General features: G+C 38.4%; 1 protein-coding gene across 21 annotated transcripts in view; it reads left to right on the top strand.

Annotated features, from left to right (window-relative positions):
* The window catches only part of SYTL2 (synaptotagmin like 2), a 117038-nt gene that overhangs the window by 78457 nt on the left and 17903 nt on the right, over window positions 1-20678 (top strand). For 4 of the 21 annotated variants that reach the window (XM_072794884.1, XM_072794885.1, XM_072794886.1 and 1 more), the window contains 7 exons: window positions 934-1006; window positions 1934-2048; window positions 3604-4407; window positions 8232-12095; window positions 15013-15114; window positions 17113-17166; window positions 18425-18472. In XM_072794884.1, the coding sequence (XP_072650985.1) occupies window positions 934-1006; window positions 1934-2048; window positions 3604-4407; window positions 8232-12095; window positions 15013-15114; window positions 17113-17166; window positions 18425-18472 (5060 nt within the window). The other 17 variants (XM_072794896.1, XM_072794900.1, XM_072794888.1 and 14 more) reach the window with 15 other exon arrangements.

Here is a 20678-nt window from a genome sequence, read left to right as displayed (position 1 = left end):
TGTGGAGTCTAAGTGGGCACAGTGGTTTCAGCCAATAGTGACTTCACATTTGATGCCTGAGGCAAGGCCACTGGAGCAGGAAGTCTGAGCAGGTGGTTTTCTTCATTCTCTAGGGCCACTCTGACTCTCTTTTCTCCTTCTTTCTCAATAGCCATGGGAGTGGTTGTTCAGGAAGGAGCCCTGCTAAACTCACTTCTCTCCATTTACTCTTACCTCACTCTCATCCTGGGGCTGTCCTGCCCTTTGGGTAGACAATCTTATTTATTCTTCTGAGCCAGCTCTAGGTTTCTATTCTCCCATCATCTTCTGGCTGCTGTGCTTGGCCTTATCCCTCTTGTATTGAACTAAGAACTCACTGGCTAGCCTGGAGAGTTGGGTTGAGAGTCCTCAGCAAGATGCCAGAACGCCACTGCATCCCTGCACGGTGTGCTGTCAAGTCACTGGTCTCACCTGAGTCTTTTCTTCAGTTATTTCCCACTTGAGTTACAGTGAGCACTGCGATTCTGTGAAATCAAGCCCTGACACACTTTGGGCCTTCATTTCAGCACTGACATCCCCTCCCCCCACCACCTTGCGATCAGTAGCTCCCTGTCATCTGCACCTGATGTTAGCTGCTGACTTTGAGCTGAGTTCATTTCTACAAATTCACATTGTGAACCTCTTGTGTGCTTGGTACCATGATAAAAACTTCAAGGCTTCTGCTGGATGGTTTTGCTTGTCTCACGCCTGCCTCTCATTTCTGCTCTGCCTTTGCCTTTGCTTCACTGCTTAATCATCTTTAGGCCCCAATTCCCTCTCTCTTTCTAACAGTTTGGTTTTACAAACTTCCTCTGCTGTCCTGCCTTAATAGCTCTATGCTTCAGAGTCATGATTTATGCTTCCTCAAAAAGTAAGGGTTTATTCTCTGAATTATTGTTTCTTTTACATTTCTAGCATGGTAAATCCAGCTTCCACTGTGATTGATACCCGGGAAAACACAAGGAAGTCCACTGTGTCTCCAGCTAAGGTAGATTGAGCTCAGCCTCCAAATATCTTATTTTTGGCAAGAATGCCATTTTTCTCATTTTAGCAAAGCACCATGAAATAAAGAGGACTTTTTGGCACCAAGTACAGATAATTTTTACTATTTGATGTAAGAAGCCACTCTTATGGTGGAAAAATTGATGAATACCATGTTTCTGCATTGCTGAAGACTCCAATTTCTTGCTCTAGAGAATAAAAAGTCAAATTATTGGGGATTGCTGCTTTTTAAGCATTCAGAATGTGGCTCGTTAGTTGCATTTCAGTCCACATTCCTATTCATAGTTTCCTGAATCTGTGTTACATGTCTGCTTGTGGGAGGGGATTGCCAATTTATGAAACTCTAGACAGTAAACATTCATATTCAGTTTTGTATTAATTTAAAATTTCTATTTACTGATTCCCAGTCATTGGAATTGATCATAATAGTGATAATGAAGCACTTCAAATACCTTGATAAGTGTCTTCTAATTCTTTATAGGAAAGATCATTTACAATTATATTAGTTTACCTTTTAAAGGTAAATTAGTTTACCTTTAATCAAGCACAGCAAGAATCTCATATGGTAGAAAGAGCGCTGGGGAACTCTGCTCTGATTAGTCTCTGATTTACTCTAACTTTGACCAGGTCCAAATTTTCTCACCTTTGTAAAATGTGAGGTTTAGATTCGAATAACTGGTTCTGATCTAAATTTGCAGGACCCTGGATTGAGTATATTTTATATAGTTTAATTTTTCTCTGGCATATATGGCAATTCTGTGCCAGCCACATTAACCAGGACAGTAATTTTTCAAACATACCAAATAGAGTTCACTGGATACAACTATCAATATTGGACATAATAAGCATTTGCTAATATTGAGTTGCTGCTGTGACATTTAAAACGAGTTTAATAAACAATATTTTTCCCCAGCAAAGGAAGAATCCGTTTAATAGCTCCAAGTTGCCAGAAGATCACTTATCTCAACAAACCAAAGGTGAGACGTCAAAAAATGGAAAGGCTGGTTTCTCTCAGACTTCAAAAGAAGGTAAATATTATTTTTATGGACTAGATATTTTTATCTTCGTTATCTGTGGACTAAGGGAAATTCTCAGAGTTCCTTTAACTAAAATAACTTGCAAGAGAAAGTGAAAAGTCCTGATGATTTTCTTATTTTACTCTGCCCATTGGTTTCTTGCCTGAGGGAAGGAAGCAGAAATTTTAGAAACAGGGAGTTCATGCATTCCAGTCATGGAGCTGACACTTGTTTGACTTCCGGGCCTTGGGTTCCCCCTTAGTGAACTAGGGAATTTTTGGAGGGGAAGCATTCATTCATTCATTTAACAGCACATATTGAATGCCTACCACATGCAGACACAGTTCAGGTAAAATTGAAAAAGTTTGCCTCAAGAAAAAAAGGCCACTTGACAACATTATGATCCTCTAATCTGTAACTATCAGCCTTGTCCCTCAGGAGGCATTTGATCAGGTTTGTTGGCTTAATTAATTGAAGTCTGCCTCTTACAGAATTTTACCATTCTTCCATACCATTAAGAATACTAGAAAATTCAGTCTCTTCAAAAACAGCTGTTAGAAGATTCCACAGGCATTAAAGATTGGACAAGAGGTAGAAAATTAACATTGAATAGTGGAGTTGGAGTTTTAGTTATCCATGTTGATATTAGTGTATTTCCCCCTCTCTATTGGATATACATATTACATATTATATAAAATATTTTACAGAAAAAAAGCACTGGAACATGTTCTCTTTTTTTTTTTTTTAACTTTTTGAAAAAATTTTTGTGTTTCTTTTTTAAAGATTTATTTATTTGAGGGGCGCCTGGGTGGCTCAGTGGTTGAGTGTCTGCCTTTGGCTCAGGTTGTGATCCCGAGGTGCTGGCATCAAGTTCCACATCAGGCTCCCCACAGGAAACCTGCTTCTCTCTCTGCCTGTGTCTCTGCTCTTTCTCTGTGTTTCTCATGAATAAATAAAATCTTAAAAAAAAAAAAAAAGATTTATTTATTTGAGAGCAAGAGAGAGCAAGTGGGAAGGGGCAGAAGGAGAGGGAGAGAGAGTCTCAAGCAGACTCCATACTGAGTGCACAGCCTGATGCAGGGCTAGATCTCACAACCCTGAGATCATGACCTGAGCCAAAACCAAGAGTTAGACACTTAGCCAACTGTACCACTCAGGCATTCCTGAAAAAATTAATTTTTGTCTTAGAGATTTTCTTTTTTAAAAAAATTGCAATTTTCTTTTTAAAAAATTGAGTTCCTTTTTCTGGTTTCCACATGAGAATTTTTAAAGCAACTTCTATGTTTTTCCTTAGCCTCCTTAAGAATTTTAAAATTCTTTTCTAAAAAATTTTTAATGAGTATAAAAATACCACAAAGTATATATGTAAAGTACAGTAATCGTAAATGTCTAGTTCAATGAAGTTCATGCATGAATTTTTAAATGCTTTTTAATTAGGTCTGCCCTTATGCTAATACTTTATTGTCTTTAATATTTTACTACTTTTGCTAAATGTAGATTAGATTTGTGATAGGTGTTTTAGATTATACTCCATTTGATATGTCACCTAATGTATTTTGATTTTCAGGTGAATTGTCAGAGGCAAAAGAAAAGTCACCTATCCCAGATATTTCAAGCCAAAATTTAGAGAAACCAAAACAAACATTTCCAGGCCCTGAGAATGGATCCCCAATCAAAGCTCCAATCCCTAAAGCCAGAAGAATGCTCCACAAATCACAGGAGTTAAAACAAGATGATAAGCAATCTTTTCCTAGACAAGGGACAGACTCTCTGAGCACAAGGGGAGCTCCAAAAGGAATCCTGAAGCGCAATTCCAGTTCCAGCAGCACAGACTCAGAAACAGTTCGTTTTCATCAGAACTTTGAACCCAAAAGCAAAATTGTGTCACCTGGCCTAACCATCCATGAGAGACTTTCTGAGAAGGAGCATTCTTTAGAGGATGACTCCTCCTCACACTCACCAGAGCCATTAAAGCATGTGAGATTCTCTGCAGTGAAGGATGAACTCCCACAGATTCCTGGGCTAAGCCATGGCCGGGAAGTAGGAGAATTTAGTGTTTTAGAATCCGACAGGTTGAAGAATGGAACGGAAGATAATGTGGATGTAGATGAGTTTTGGAATGACGCTAAGCCTTCCCAATCCAGGAAGCCTTTGCCTTTACATCAATCAGCCTCAAGCCCGAGTGCATCAGAAAATGAAACACATCAGCTAGTGACATCTGGTTCTTTTCCAATTAGTGAGCATCAATCTCCCTCAGAAGTTTTAACTGCAAGACCAGAGTCCATTGAGAATCCACCTACCATCAATGAACAGAAAGCTAAATCATCAGAATTATCAAGGCTTGAATCAGAGTTGTCTAAAAGCCCTGCTGGTAAGAGAATCATCACTACTAGGCTATGAAAACCAACCCAATGGGCTTGGAATGGCCAGGCCAGCCCTGTAAAAGCCCCATTTTGCCTCCTAGACATTCCAGCTACAATTCAGGCGGGTGCCCCTGGGGAATGATTATACTACCTACCTCTTAATGGGTTTGGAGGTTTTCCTCAGTCACCAATATCTAAAGAGATAAATAAAACTAAAACCAGGTTAGCACAGTTTCTGCTTTTCCCTAAAAAATTTAACTATCAATTATTTAAGTAAACAAATTATAGCATTTTGAGTTAAATCAAGGTGTGTACATAGAGTAAGAATTAAAAATAGACTAATACCTTTGTACAGAATATATTATTCACCTAATGCGTATTTATCAATTACCATTTAATTAAACTTTGATTTTTTTTAAAGAGTTTATTTTTAAGTAATCTCTACACCCAACATGGGGCTGGAATTCACAACCCCAAGATCAAGAGTTGCACACTCCACTGGCTGGCCAGCCAGGTGCCCCAGATTTTTTTTTTTTTCCATCTCAGAAGAACCTTCATTTTTTTTTTTTTTATTTGAGAGAGACAGAGCATGAATGGGGGGATGGGCAGATGGAGAGAGAGAAGCAGACTCTCCACTGAGCCAGGAGCCCAACTCAAGTCTCTATCCCAGGACCCTGAGATCATGACCTGAGCCAAAGTCCGACACCTAACCCACTGAGCCACCCAGATGCTCTGAACCTTCATTTTCTTAGCCATTTATTCTTAGATCATAAGAACTGAGAAGCAAAATACTGTTTTTCCCTGCAACCTAGTTCACTAGCGCAGTCTTGAAGATTTTGCATCTCTCATGGGATGAGATACTGTTTTCCCATACCCATATGAGTACTTCATAATTCTTACATTTTAAAAAACAGAAACAATGGAAAAAATCATGCTGTGCATTCTCTCCCATCTTCTACCAGTCTTCCTCTAACCTTATGATAATTTCCTTATAGTTAGAAAAATTTACAATGGCAGCAGTCACATGTCTGATGCACTTGCTCACCTCCTTCTTTATTAGTCAATATTAAGTTAACCCTGGGTCACTTTTGCTCAGCTCTACAGTTTTATACTTGTTCACATCAATCCACTTCTTAAAGAGCAAAGCACTTTCAAATACCAAATACCCCCCTGCACCTCAGACATTTTGAATAATTTAAACACAATTATTTTTAAAAAAATAAAAAATTAGCAAATGCTTCTTCAATAAAAAAGCCCCTCATATTAAAGGAAATTACTAAAGTTTGATAAACATTGGCAAATAATTGGATGATGCTTAAATGTTTGTTCAAAAGATGAAAAAAATTATTTAATATTTTCCTTTATTACAATCCACAGAAAAATTTGGTAGACCCTTTCCTGTTTTTCAAACTGCCTGCTTCCTACAATGACAGACTGTATATTAGTATTAACTACTGATTTGTGCTTTCTGATTTTTATTTTTACTTTTAAAGATTTATTTATTTTAAAGAGAGAGGGAAAGTGTGCACATGAGCGGGAGGGAGAATCTCAGTCAGACTCCTGGCTGAACGTGGACCCCACCCCCACTGCCACAGGGGGCTTCAATTCCATGACCCTGAGATCATGACCTGAGCAAAAAATCAGGAGCCGGATATTTAACCATCTGAAACATGCATGTGCCTTTGTGCTTTCTGATTTTTGAATCCCAGCTGACCAAGAAATTTGTAGCATCATCAGCTACACTTATTTTGATTGGCCTCCTGGCTTTAGAGCTTATGTACAAAGTTCTGCTTACTTATTATTGTGCTACTTACTACAAAAATATATACAAGTAAATAATGAAGCTTGAAAAGAAAATCAGTCCCCCAAAATGGTAAACGCAAAGTATGTGAATTATAAGGGTTTGACTTTAGCTCTGACCTTCAGTACAGTCAAAATGACATTTGTTACTACATTGGGAAGTACAAAAGAATTCCTCAGAGAAAATGAAACATTACCTGGTACCAAATCTTTAAAATAAGTGTTCTTGTTTTAAAAGTAATACACTTTTGTTGTAAAACATTTGAAAAGAAGAAATGCACACAGAATAAAACGAATACCATCTGTGATGTCATCACCCAGCACTAAGTATTGCTAACATTTAATTAGAGACCTTTCAATAATTTTTAAGAATGAATATAATTTTAAATTATGTTTATACTACCAGACTTCTTGTTCTTACTAATAGTATGTTATAATCAATCATCTTTTTCATCATTGTCTTCTGTTAAGCGAACACAGAATTCTTCAAGATTTCTCAAAGAACTTCACCATTATTGACATATATTCAATAGTGCAAAGTGTAGTTAAGGAAACCAGTATCTACTATGTGCCAATTATTGTATAATTCTTTGTTGTTTTCACACTTAGCTGGAGTCAATGATTAAAATTAAAGATAGAATTTTATTAACTGATATGTCCTCTAGTGCATTTGAAATGTAACTGACTTCATAAAAATTCAGCTAACATAATTTTCAGGAACACACATTGCATGGCTTAGCATCTGTAAGGAAGAGAGAGGAATGCTGAAACGCCTGGGTCTTAACTAAAGGGAAGAGTGCCTGAGCTCCCTCAACTAAATGTACTGTGTACCCTATGATTAAGGCTCAGAAAGGATTCTTGATATTAGAGCTTAGATAATCTTCTCTAGCCTCTTACCCTTTGGTCAGCCAACATCAGGGAATGGTTAGAGTTCACATTCTGCATCAGTCTTGTTTGTTTATTTGGCTCACAGAAACTAGTTTGAAACTCACAAATTGTAGAAGGGAAATAGGGAGTAACAGAGGAGGCTCTTGAGATCATGGTCCTCAAACTCTAGCATGCAGAACAATCACTGGGATAGCTTTTAGTAAAGATTCCTAGATCTCTCTTCAGAGATTCTGGTTAATGTATCAAGACTAAGGCCCAGGAATACAAATATCCTCATTGCACCAAGCTAATGTTCTGGAGGGAGCTCCAAAAAGTTCTTTTCCTAATTCCTGAAATCTCCTTGGTCCATGTTCCTCAAACTTGGTGTAAACCCCTCTAATATTTATGAGTATGCCAATGGATGGGTGGAATCATAAAATCAACATGATGTATCTTCCTAGAGTGTTTGTTTTATGAATGGATTTGAGAGTAGAAAAAAAATATTTAAAATTAACATGGATCATAGGTGCCTGGGTGGCTCAATCAGTTAAGCATCCAACTCTAGGTTTCTGCTGAGGTCATGATCTTGGGCTCATGAGATCCAGCCTCATGTTGGGCTCTATGCTCAGATGGAGTTGGCTTGGGATTCTCTCTCCCTGTCCCTCTGCTTCTCCCTATTAGTGCATGTTTGTGTGCACACATGTGCACATGCTCTCTCTCAAAATAAATAAAATCTTAAAAAAAAAACATAGATCAGAATACAAAATCCACATGAACTTTTTTTTTTTAAGTAAGCTCTATACCCCATGTGAGGCTTGAACTCATGACCCTGAGATCAAGAGTTGCGTGCTCTACTGACCAAGCCAGCCAGGCACCCCCATATGAATTTTCAGAATAAGTCAGAGACTTCAAAGGAATTTCTCAATTGGGTCTATACCTCATGTTTCAGGAATCTTCATTTACCTTCCTTTACTGTTGTAGAGCAACTCTGGTAGAATCTTAATTAGGATGGTTTATATTATAGCATGAAAAATGCTGATATAAACAGCTAGTGGTGTGGAAAGTGTAAATACAAAGTGCCTCTTTAAAAAGTAATGTGAGTGATTGAGTAATAATTCTTTAAGCATTCTCTTTCCTTATTTAGAAAAGCATTTCTGTGTTGCAGATGGACTGTCTAGTGTTGAGCCTGAGCCATTTCAGGTGCCAGATCACAGTTCTAGAGACCATCAGCAAGGTAAGCCCCCACTTCTCAAGGCTCTAAAAGCTAGGACCTCCTCACACTCTGGTCCATTTGCCACTGAGATAAGGAAGACAACTGATGATTCCATATCTAAAGTCCTAGACTGGTTTAATCGAAGTTCTCATTCAGAAGACAATAAGTCATCTCTCCAACATCCCCAAAGAATAGAATCGAAAGAAGAAACAAACTCAGAATCACAGACTGCTACTGTCTTGGTGACAGATGACACCAATGTAAAAGAAAATGGCTCAAAGGCTCTCTTATCCACCAAAGTTAAATTGATGCCTATGGAATCTGATTCAACATTCCACAGGAAGGGAAATACGCTGCTTTCTGGAAATTGCCAAAATAATAATGTAAATATAAAACCCAAATCTATTAATTTGTCCCAACAAGGCAAGGAAGGTCCAGGCATATTGCAACCTTTTGAAATCTATGGCCCAAATCAAGGGAGTAAAACTATGGACTATAGCCAAAGTTCAAAAAACATAGGAGACAGAAATCAGGTACTTCACCCTACCAGAAACTATTCCTACAGTGCTCTCAAAGGAGCTGATGCAGAAGACCAAGTTCCACACATTAAGGATGTTGGCAGTTCAGGTAAAGAAGAGCCTGAATTTCATGTTTATGAAAAAAATAGAGGAAAGTCAGAAGTGAATTTTGACTCTTCAACACTTGTCAAAGAACCAAGTTTGAAAGACAACATGAAAGCAGAGAGAAAGAGCAAAGAAGGGGATACATACATCCTGAAAGCTTCTTTACAGCCAGAGAACATTGAGTCCCTACATAAGGCTACCAAAAACAAATCTTGGAAGAAGCCTGAAGTCCAATTACAAGAAACTGGTGAGGTTCCCAAGAACCAGGTGCAAAGAGAGAAATACAAAAGAGTTAGTGAAAGAATATCTTTCTGGGAAGGTGAGAAAGCTGCTGCTACGTTAACTCATAAAGAACCATCACTGTCATGCAGTCAAGGGAAACCTTCTGCTAAAGCGTATCAGCCTGTAAAGCCCATGGACAGTTTATCTACAGGCCAGAGTGAATATAATCAAGTCACTAGCAAACAAGTGGTCCTAGATGAAAGTGGCCACACAGCCTATCTCTCCAGTTTTTATTCCTCGAATAAATCAAAAGAAACCAGGCCCCAGATATCAGGCCCATGCAAAAATTACCCTTCAGTTGACCAATCAGGTGAAGCATCTCCATTTCAGAATAAGATAAATGAACCTATAAAAAGATTGCCAGTGGCAGAGAGTTGGCATCATGAAAGGGACATTACTTCACCAGCATGGCAACATCCTTCAAATATTGGGAGTGGAACTCCTACTCCTTTGCAGAAAGACAAATCTCTAATTGGTGAATCGAATCCCAACTTTAAAGTTATGTCCCTAAAAGAAAAAGTGGATGAACCCAATACAGAACAGGTCTATAACCGCTCTCAATTTGAGAATTTGAGAAAGTTTTGGGACTTAGGAGCCAATCCAAACAGTGAAGATAATGTTGAAAAGAATACTACCACAATAAACCAGAAATATTCGGTGCCTTTTAATAGCCAGAAACACAAAGGATTCAGTGACATTAAATCACCAGGAAAGAACATCCATGAAATAGGGCTGGTTCCAGGTAAAAAAAAAATTCTGGCAAGAGAGGAAACAGAGAAATTAAATTCAAAGTGCACACTCCAGGTGTTACCAGATGAAACCGTATTTCCATTGACATCATCCAGAAAGTCTACTCATCATTTGCCAGGAAACGAGTCATCAAAGGAAAATGTGGGAAAGAATACAAAATGGTTTGTTACGCCAGTGTTCAAGGAAGAAAAGGATTACTCAGACCACGAGATTCAAGAAGCCATCGTTAAAACGAGTGTTTTGTCTAAAGACTACAAAGACACTTTTAATGACAGCTTACAGAAGCTACTTTCAGAAGCTTCATCACTAGCCATGCATCCTTCTGGTGGAAAAGCTCATGGAAAACAAATGTCAGAACCAGATATTTCTGGAAATAAAACATGGCCTCAAGATACAGGTTTTGCTGATACTAAGGAAGAAGACAAAGGACATAAGGAGACCATTAATGAGCATGTAGATAAAACAGTAGCTCCTCTGAAGGTTAAGCCGAACACTTGGACTGCTGGTCTAGACAAACTCCTGAAGGAAGCAACTGGAACTTCACCCTGTCCCTTGCCAATCATGTTGGAGCCTGTTACTACTAGGATCAACTCTGAGCCTGAAGAGGGTAGTAGAATTTATGAAAAAGGAATAGAAGGGAGTCACAACACATCAGCCTATCAGAAAGAAATAGCTCCTTTTCCAAAGCGGAAAGAAACTTTGGGAATTAAAGCTTTCCCCCCAAAAGATGAAAGTGGTGAGTGCCAACTCAACATGGAGGACTTACATCAGATGCCTGCAGAAGGTTCTCACCCATCAGGTCAACCTTCCTGTCTTTACAGAAAAGATTCTTCTGGGGATGTGGCCAACTCTTCCCAAGAGATGCCTTCTTCCAGGGATGCTCATCTTGCTCCCCAGGATAAGGCATTACCATCGAGAAGGGAAATTTCAGAAACTGTAGAAAAAGTCATTCTTCCACCTAAATCTGCCCTGAATGATGTAAATGCTGTATTACAAAAGCTACTTAGAGAAGCATGTTCCCCAGTTGAGAGGGAAGTAGTGCCTGGAGAAGTAAACGCAGAATTTCCTGAAGGAGTACAGGCAGCAGGTAGCCCCCAAAATTCTACATTGTGGGCTGCAATGGACATTATGGTTCCAGACAAAAGGGGATTTTATTCCTTCAATGTAGTTCCTGATAAAACTCATAACATTGGATCTTATTTAGCTGCCCCAGTATCTCCATCAGTACAAACTCACCTTTCATCTGATTCCACTGTCACTCAGGAAGTAGCAGAAATTGTAAGGGAGACAGATATTCAACCTAAATCAGAGTTCCTAGAACTCAGTGCTGGGTTAGAAAAACTACTGAAGGAAGCAATTGAAACCCCCTCCTCAAAATATGAAAGTGATACAGGGGCTCTTTATCCATCACAGTTAACAGATAGAACTGAGGTGTCCAGGCAAAGTGCTTCTGAATTCCATCCTGAGGAAATCAAAGAAACAGTAAAAAAGTGTCAGGCTCCATCAATATCAGAGAGTGCTTTTGATATTGGTTTTAAGAAACTTGTTAGAGAAACCTTTGAAGCTCCTTCTTCCCAGCTCCAGGTGTCAGTGAAGGAAGAAACTCCTGAGAAGGAGTCTTCCCAGTCCGAGAAAGCCAGTTTCTTGAGGACAGTACCCTATTGTGACTGGACAGCCTCAGAGGCCTCTGAAATGAAGCTTACGAGTAATGTTTTCAAATCTCACGTCAACCAGTGCGATGAAGTGCTGGGAGGCAATGAACCTGTGACTGATTTATCAGTAGATCTTTGTGGTTCTGAAAGTGGGGTTGAGAGCTCTAGAACCCCACAGCTTTATATGGAACATAAAATAGGGGTCGCTGAAACTATAAACCCCCCAGAGGACAGGAATAGTGAAAGTGAGGTTACAGGTGTTCGAGAAGGAGCTTCTCTGGAGCCTTGCTCAGAAGAAGCTCCTAAAGCAATTAGTGTGGTCAGAAATAGGCAACCCATTTCTCTCCTGGGAAACACAGAAAAACCTACAGAAACAAGCAACGTTGAATCGATTCTGGCATCACCATGTAAGAGACAAGAGAAAACAGAAGAAAAAGAAGGTTTCTCTGACTCTGATTTTTCAGCTGGAGACGTGGGTTCCAATGCAGAAAGCTGGAGAAAAACCTCCAGTGAGCATTCTGAATTTCTTAACCCGTTGGTTAATGAGTTGATTTAGGGAATGCTGATGTAAAGGATGATATGGTTTTTAAAATTGAGATTAATTTGATACTCCCAAATGGTGGTCAGTTCTTATCACTTTAGGTCTACCTAGCCTTTCTTAATAAAAAGCTACATTTCCTCTTACATTCTTTAATCAAGTGAGTTACATACAGTTTTACTCACAAGGCAGTGTTTCAGAATCTGACTTCTTCTTCTCATTAACGATAGAATTTTAGGTTTTAAAAGTATTTTTTAAAGAAATTCTTGGGTTTAGAAAATACTTCTGAAACATTCAAACTAGTTTTCCTCCTGGAAATAATTAGAATTTCTTTCTTAACTGGCCATCCACATAGAAGTCTCTAGTAAGATTTGTGGCAAGAAAGTGCCACAGAGAAATGGGCACAGATTTCCCTTTTAGGATGAATATCCTACCACAGTAGTGGCTAAATGCCAGAAGCAGAGTGCAAGGCTGGAACTCTCTTTCCCTCAGAAAGGGAACCCTGTGGTGTTTTCCTCTTATTTTCAATTCTCTGCAGAATCTTCCCTTTCTCTAGAGTGTGACTTAGGTCGGATGACTTTACTTGATTCCACCTGAGGGCATTTCCTGGCCTGCATTTCTTTGGCTCCTGATTTGGCCAATTGGATGAAGATCTTAATCGATTACCACATTCATCTAAGTGGACTCAGGGGTACTGGTTTCAGCCAGGCTGTAAGATAAAGGACCTGTCTCAGTTTGCCATCGTGATCAACATGGGCATTTTAGCAGAGAAACCCAGAAGCAAATAAGAATGTGAAACTCCCCAATTATAGTGATAAAAGGGTAAAGGATGCTCTCTGGCTGGGACATTTTATCCACAGTTGCACAATGGCTGGTATGGGTCACTCTTAGCAGTTTAGAAAATTTATCATTTTCTAGCTCCACTCACTATTGATGAGAATGAATAAGCTTTGCTGAGTAGATGATTCATGAGGTTTGGTTTCCTTTGCAAGTAACTATAGGGCTTTTTTAAAAAACTGACCAAAGGATCCACCTTTAATCCTAATTAATCAAGTTGAAGCCTCTCTAAGAAAGGTTGCTGGTAAGAAAGGGCTACCCTTTCCCTTAAGAAAGGGAAAGTAGAATACCAATCTCTAAATGCCACTTTAGCAGGAGTATAAGTCAGCATGTTAAGCTTGGTGAGATAGACTTTATTTTACTAAATTACCCCATGAGTGAGGAGGGTAAACTGACCATAGGAGAGCTTGTGAATTTGTACTTACTCTGGAGATTATTGCCCCTAATGTATATAGCTTTGTTTATAGTATATCAGCATAACTGATTGAACAGCAAAAAGCCTTTCTAAAAATGAAATAATCAATATTAAATGACCTCACAATACCCAGAAAAGATCTTTAAAAGTTATAAGTCAATAAAAGGTATAAAATGGTAGAATTTAGTTTTATATACTCTGTCCTAAATTTTTATTTTAAAACAAACAGGTAGGGGTGGGGTGGAGGAGGGAGGAACCTTGACTATAATGGCACCACAATTTTGGTGAGTAACCTAATATGTTTGACCTGTGGCTAAGCTCTTAATCAACTAATGCTTCAGTATGCTCCTTTAAAAAAACAAAAAACAAAACAAAACAAAAAAACTTGGTCAAATATGTCTGGAAATGCTGGGAAGTTATGCACATTATTAGCATATTAAAGACTCCAAGAAGATTTGTAGTAGGAAACCTTTAAATTTGAACACAGAGCATCCCAAATCTAATTCATCTTAGAATCCATTTGCTCTAGCATGCCAATCAGTACTGGGAGAACTGGGATGCATTTTAGGAAAGTATCATGTAGAGAAGCAGATCTCAAATTCACTGACTTATTAATAGAATCATTGATTTATTTTGTAGACTTTTTTTAAAGCAGGCTCCATGATCAACATGGGGCTTGAACTCATGACCCTGAGATCAAGAGTCACATGCTCTACCAGCTGAGCCAGCCAGGCTCCCCTAGCAAACATTTTTGAAGTGCATATTGCCAGCCACTGTTATAGGCAGTATTGATACAACGGTGATGAATGACCATATTCAGACCAGAGTTAATCCATGATGGAGTTTTCACTGTCAAAATGAAAAAGTTAAGAACCAGCTAGAGATATTTTTTTTGTAACATTAGATGTATTTGATTTAAAGGACTATTCTTATTTTTAAATTATGCCCTTTTTTTCCTCTGTTGGTCCTAACATGCTTTTTTTTCTAATATGCTTTTTTTAAAAAAAATAAATAAGCAAAGATATTAGTACATGATAGACTCTCCCCAACTTTAAAATGACTTAATAAAAGGTTGATTACCTCGTGTCATTTTCCAACATTTTGTTGGAAATTTTATTAGCTCATGAATCCCAAAAAGCCTGCATTCGTTGATCTGAAGAATTCACCCATACCATCTGTGTACCTGATTATACACAGATGTTAAGCATCTGAATCCTGCCTTCTGTGGTTTTCAGCTAATTGTTTTAATGCTCCTAAAACCACTTTGTGGTTGTCTTCAAAAGCTAGAAGTGAAGTGGAAAGATTCAAAGTCTGGCACAGAACAAATCATGTGCCTAAAATAGAGGTGTAGACGACTAAGAGTCACTTTTCTATTTATGTGGTTATCTTGTTTTTTATGATTTGTGCTTGCAAAGATTTCTTGACCAGGAAAATGGTTTTTAAAGGATATACCAAGAATTGAGAACGTTTACTTTTTTCTAAGAAGTGCTTCTTAGGCTTATAAATAAAAGTATAGAAGCTTATGACATGATGCCTCCTTTCAACCTACAATATCAATGTCCATTGCTTATTAATAGCTTGGATTTCTGGATCTTTTTTGTATCGTGCAGTGTTCATCAATTTTGTTTTGTAACAGGTTCAGAAGAAGAACCCAGTCCTGTCTTGAAAACTTTGGAAAGGAGTGCTGCTAGGAAAATGCCTTCCAAAAGTCTAGAAGACATTTCATCAGATTCACCAAGTGAGAATAAAGTTTGCCCCACTGTTGATGCCACTGTCTAAGCTTAAAAATGCTTTTGTGCTCTTCTGTGGCCTCACTGCATGCTGTTGTGCACCGGAGTTCCTAAATTGAGGGTTAACAGATGAGAATAACCTTTTCATAGGAACTGAAGAAGCTCATCCTAAAGTGACTGGAACTTTGAAAGTAGTGCATGAGGTTTGGTTACTAGAACACTAAGTTTCCTTGAATTGAAGAATCCCAGTTCGAGTATTTATTCAAGTACAGTGAGTTTTAAAAGATTGTGGTAGCTAGCAACTCTAGTAAGAAGAGCTAACATTTATTGAGCACCATGTGCCAAGACTTGGCTAAGCATTTCACATGCATGATTTCATCTAACTGGCATACGGAACCCTGTAAGAGATAATTGTTATTCCCATTTTACAGATGAGGAAAATGAAGCTCAGGGAGGTAAAGCAATTTGTTTAGAGTCATGCCACGGAGCTATGAATCGAAATCAACAGACTACTATCAGGAGCATTTATGAAGTGACTGTGTTCTATATGACAGTGTTGGGTGTCTGATGAATTTTTTGTGATATGGAGATGAGTTGGTCCCTAGCTTCAAGGACTATCCTTTCTCTCTCATCCCTTCTTTTCACACATTTCTTTTGGATACTGGAACTAAAAGTCCAAAGACTACCTAGCCTACAACACTTTAGGCACACTGTTCCCCCCAGCAACTGCTTTAAATGGTGACAGACTTCATGACTACTAACATAAACATAATATATCGAGAGACTTGTGAGCCAGACAAGTGGACTTAGAAATCATGACTTCTAGGAGGTTTGCTCTTAATTGTTTTTAAGCTATCATACACCCCTGGGAGTGAAGAGGGTCATGAGAAACTTTATTGAATGAAAGGTAACTGCTGCCAAACTCATGTGCTTGAAAGTTGAACATTGTCATGTTTAGAATATGCTTTAGGCATCTGCAGTTGAGACTAAAAAGTCAGAATTTAAAAAGGGAAAGGGAAAAGCCATTCCATTAAATAATTCCTAAAAATCAGAGATTTTCAGGGCTCTGAGGGCAGAATTCCCAAATTAGAATGCAGTTCTACCCCTACCAGAGATCTTGGAATCTTAGGGTTGAAAGTGACCTTGAAGATCACCCATTTTAAACACCTCCCCAGTGCAGAAATTCTCTATAAAGCCTCCTCAACAGGTGTCCAACCCCGCCATATCCGCCTGAATGCTCCCACAGAAAGCGAGTCCAGTCCTTTGTTGGACCATCCTAATTGTTCTTCCTGATGTTGGTGATGGATCCTGAGGAAAGGAAAAAAAAACCCCAAAAACTCAGCAACAATTGTCCAGTTTGACAAACCTCTTGCCTGTGAGGCGTGGAGCTATTTCCATGGTGCAGCTTTAAAGTACTCAGGAATGTGCAGGGTTAAAAAAAAAAAATCTCCATCAGCTGACAGATATTCCTGCACGCTCCCTTCCAAATACCGATACCCACTCTCACACTAGCCTGCCAAGATTCCACTTAGCAGCTGGTCCCCAGTTACATCTCTTCAGTTGACTTCCCAAGCAAGGCTCCCAGAGGCATACACAAATGATGATGCATGCACAGAAATATTTATTAATGACCATGGGTTTGAGAAGGTGTTAGTCATGGCTAGCATCTTACCCTTTCCAGAAGAATAGAGAGGCTGTTGCCGCCCTGTGTTTTCTCCTGCTGCTGGCAGATTGCTTGCTCTTAGCTAACCCTCTAACCCTTGGGAGTCCGTGTGCAGCAGTGTGCTGATGTAAGCTGCATCGGGGCTGAAATGGGAGCTCCCGCTATGGCACTGGTTCAAGTAGCTAATCTAAAGAGAAAGTATTTTGGGGAAGACATCTTGGTTGCACCCCTCACTGCATCTTGACTAATTGCTTCCAACTCCGGGGGCTCCCAGGGACAGTCTCATTGTTCTCTCTCGCCAAGGGTCAGCCGTGTTAACCGTTTGTTAATTTCTCCTGAACAGATCAAGCTAAAGTAGATAATCTGCCTGAAGAATTAGTACGTAGTGCTGAAGATGGTAAATATCTTTATGTATTTGCATGTCTGTCTGTGTATTAGGTTGTGGGGTGGTTTGGGCAGTCACTGAGACGCAGCTGTTGGTTAAATAGAAGAACGTCATTTGCCACCATGTGATGAATGGTGCCTAAGTTGTTTTAAAACGGTTCTGACTCAGTGCATTTAATACTAACTGTTTGTATTCTCAAGACTTCTGCTGGTGATACCATTGTGAGGATCGCATCAGAGACCCTTGGGAAGCAAGGGTTTCTATAAATAGGAAATTGTATTTCTATGGATATGAGCTGATTTTTGCTACTCTGACTTGCAGAACTCTTTGTGAGGGCAGGAAGCATCGGGTGGGTTCCTGGGTTAAGTTATTCCTATATTTGAATCTCACATCTCAGCATTTGGATCTCTCTGGGCATAGCTGGTAAAGCTTTAACTTCAAAGGAAGGAGTCCCAGAACCAGAGTCGGGGTCCTACCTCAGCTCATTTAAATAGCTAAATATAGGCTGAAGTAAAATTAACCAGTTTTGAGTATTACAGAGCCAAAAGATGTTGACGTTTGTCAATGGATTGAATATTACTTGGTTCAGTTATAAAATATATAGGATAATAGTGCTTTGATGGGGGAATGGATGGAAATGAGTCTGATTTTTTTTATAGTTCAGCATTTATGCAAATGTGTAATTTGTATTTCTGCACTGGAATTGTGTTTTTTAAATTGCCTTTACTATAATAATGAAAATGTATATTAACTGAGCTTTTCCCCATGAAATGTAGTATCAGAGCTCCTCAACGGTCATTCCTTACTTTTATATCCTAGTTCTTTCTCATTTTATGCTTGCAACAACTTCATGGAAGTAGGTGGGGCAGGGATTTCCATTTTCATTTACAGATAAGAAAAGCTCAAAGAAATTAGGTGACTTGTCTAAGATCCTGTAGCTAGTTGGTCAGTGGGGGGAGGTGGGAACTAAATCTCGGTTTCATGACTCCTGGTGCAGTGCTCCTTCCATCTCCCAAGCTATGTGTGGCTCAGTGCATTTAGAAGAAACACACCAAACATCTCCTATGCTAGATGTTAGATTTTTAGTTGAATAGGAGACCTCAAGTGGCTAATGAAGAGTCACTCTGGGGAATGGATAAAAGCAAGCTGAAAATGTGTCAGATGTATTCTGCAGTCTCCATTGTGACACTGACATGTGAGCTTTACCTTCATGTCTCTTTAATCCTTCTTGTAAAATCGTATTTATTCTTAATGTTGCTCTTCTGAGTAGATCAAAAAGCAGATCAGGAACCAGATACAAATGAATGCATACCAGGAAGTGAGTAGCAGGATCTTTCTCACAAATGACTAAATGTTGCCACTCTACATGGTGTTAAATATACTGAAATAACTAACACTATTAATCATGCAGTATTTATTATTGGTACTAAACTCTTGCAGCTTACAAAACTATTTCATTCTGACAAGGGTTTTATTAAAAACAATTTACTGCTGCCAGTATTGAAAGATTAATTTGCGGTTCTGGTGGGAGAGAGTTACATATTTTAAAAACTTTTATGTAGGCATATATATGTATTATATATAAATATAGATGTATGTTATTACTGTGTATTATTCTTTTGTAAGTCTCTCTGGCCCTTGAGTCTTTTCTTAAAATGAAGTTGGCACCTTGCATTACCATTTCACTTTATGTTGCAATATGGTCTTGAGTATTGGATCTCTTGTGACCTTTACACAAAACTGTAGACATGAAACAATTTATAATTTATTTGGACCTAAGAAAGAATTGTATTTTTACAGTTGGTATGCAGTATGGTTGTATATGCCTCTCTATCTACCTTTGGAAATAAATTTTAGTATGTCCAGGGTTTAAGCTCTGAAGTTCAAAACTGGACTCAGTTATTTATTCAAAATATAAAGCAAGTGAATGTCTGAATCTTAAGAAATAAGTGTGTACTTGTGGTGCCCAATGTCCATCCACTAATTACCATCCACCACCAACCAAAGATAATGATTATTTACTCTTTTCTGTTCAGTCTTAAGATTGCTGTACTTACCTGGGACTACTGTCTCCAGGACAAATAGCATATTAAAAAGGTGTTTGTGTGGCCTATCAAAGCACACAGACATGTGTGTGTGTCTTCTCAGCTTCCCAGTTTCGCCTGTTGCATAATGCTAGGTGCTGGAGGTATGGAGATAATGATACACATGTCTGCTGTCAGCAGCACACTTTATTTTTGTTAACAGTTTCCCAACAGTCTGGATGTGCTAATAAGTCTTAATGAGAAGAGCAGCTAAATGAAGGAGTCGTTCAGTAGAGAAACAAAGCGCTGATGCTAGAAGGCAGTGACATCTAGTCTGAAATCCGAAACTTTGCTCATGAGGTCGTCCTGCCAGAGAGAAAGGTGCTGAACTTTGGCACAGGACCTGACAAATTCTTAAGTACCTAGGCAAAAAGATAATCCAGGTTTCAACCCCTGGTACACGTCCTCTGTCCAGTGGCTACAGAGGTACCAAGACTTCTGTCCCTCAGGAGTATTGGGTAAAGAGGTTTCTCCAGTTGCTTTTGCACTGGTAGATACTTCAGTGTGGTCATCTTGTTTTATCTTGCTATGTGTTGTTCAACATTTAGCCTGAAGAGTGAAAACAAAACATAGACCTAGACATATATGGTAATGTATCTGTCTTTGTTCATGACCTAGCTTAGTGAGGTCAAGCCAAATTGGCTAATCACGTGCTGAATTCTGGATGAATTAATTCCACTCTCTTATGGTACTTTCCAAGATGACTCTTCATGAGTAGGCTGAGATTATTTCTTTTCTCTAGTGAAGAGTATATTCTTACCACCAAACAAAACTGAAATACCTGATTGAAACATAAAAAACTAAAGCCTCATAAATATAAAACTGACTACATTTGAGTAGTAGATGTAAATTTTGAAAATAATAGGGAGCAGTATTATGATAAAAAGGTTTTGTATACTCATTGGGCTGTACTGTGCCCTCATGGGGCCTAATCTTACACTACTTCAGTGTAAGTCACCTGAATATACACACATACACATTATTGTTTAATGGGAAATGATTAAGGCAGATATCTTGTGAGTCATTCATTGTAAATGTATTTTGATACATTTGTGAGCCAAAGGCTAGATGAGAACTACTATGTGAATAAGCAAATATTTAATATGTATAGTTAAATTTTCAGTTTTCCTTCATTAGATTTCTTTTAACTAAAGATGAATTTAGCTAATGTTTAGGACTGAATTTGAGCCTCTTAAGCTATATATAGAAATATAATTTGATTTTTATCTATCTGTTTTCCTAGTATCTCTTTCACTGATAAAAACCAAGACAGTAAAAAAATTAATTAATTAAATTTAAAAATTAAAAAAAAAACAAGGCAGTATATTTGTATCACATTGAAAAGGTAATTTAAAGATTATCAGAGAATATTTATTTTTTAGCAAATACTTATATAGAGCATACTATGTGCCAGGCACTGTTCTAAGGGCCTTGAAACAT

This window comes from Canis lupus, chromosome 23 (assembly GCF_048164855.1).
Source record: "Canis lupus baileyi chromosome 23, mCanLup2.hap1, whole genome shotgun sequence".
NCBI classification, from domain to species: domain Eukaryota; kingdom Metazoa; phylum Chordata; class Mammalia; order Carnivora; family Canidae; genus Canis; species Canis lupus.
Note: the sequence above shows the minus strand (reverse complement) of the source record. Positions and strands in the feature narration are given on the sequence as shown.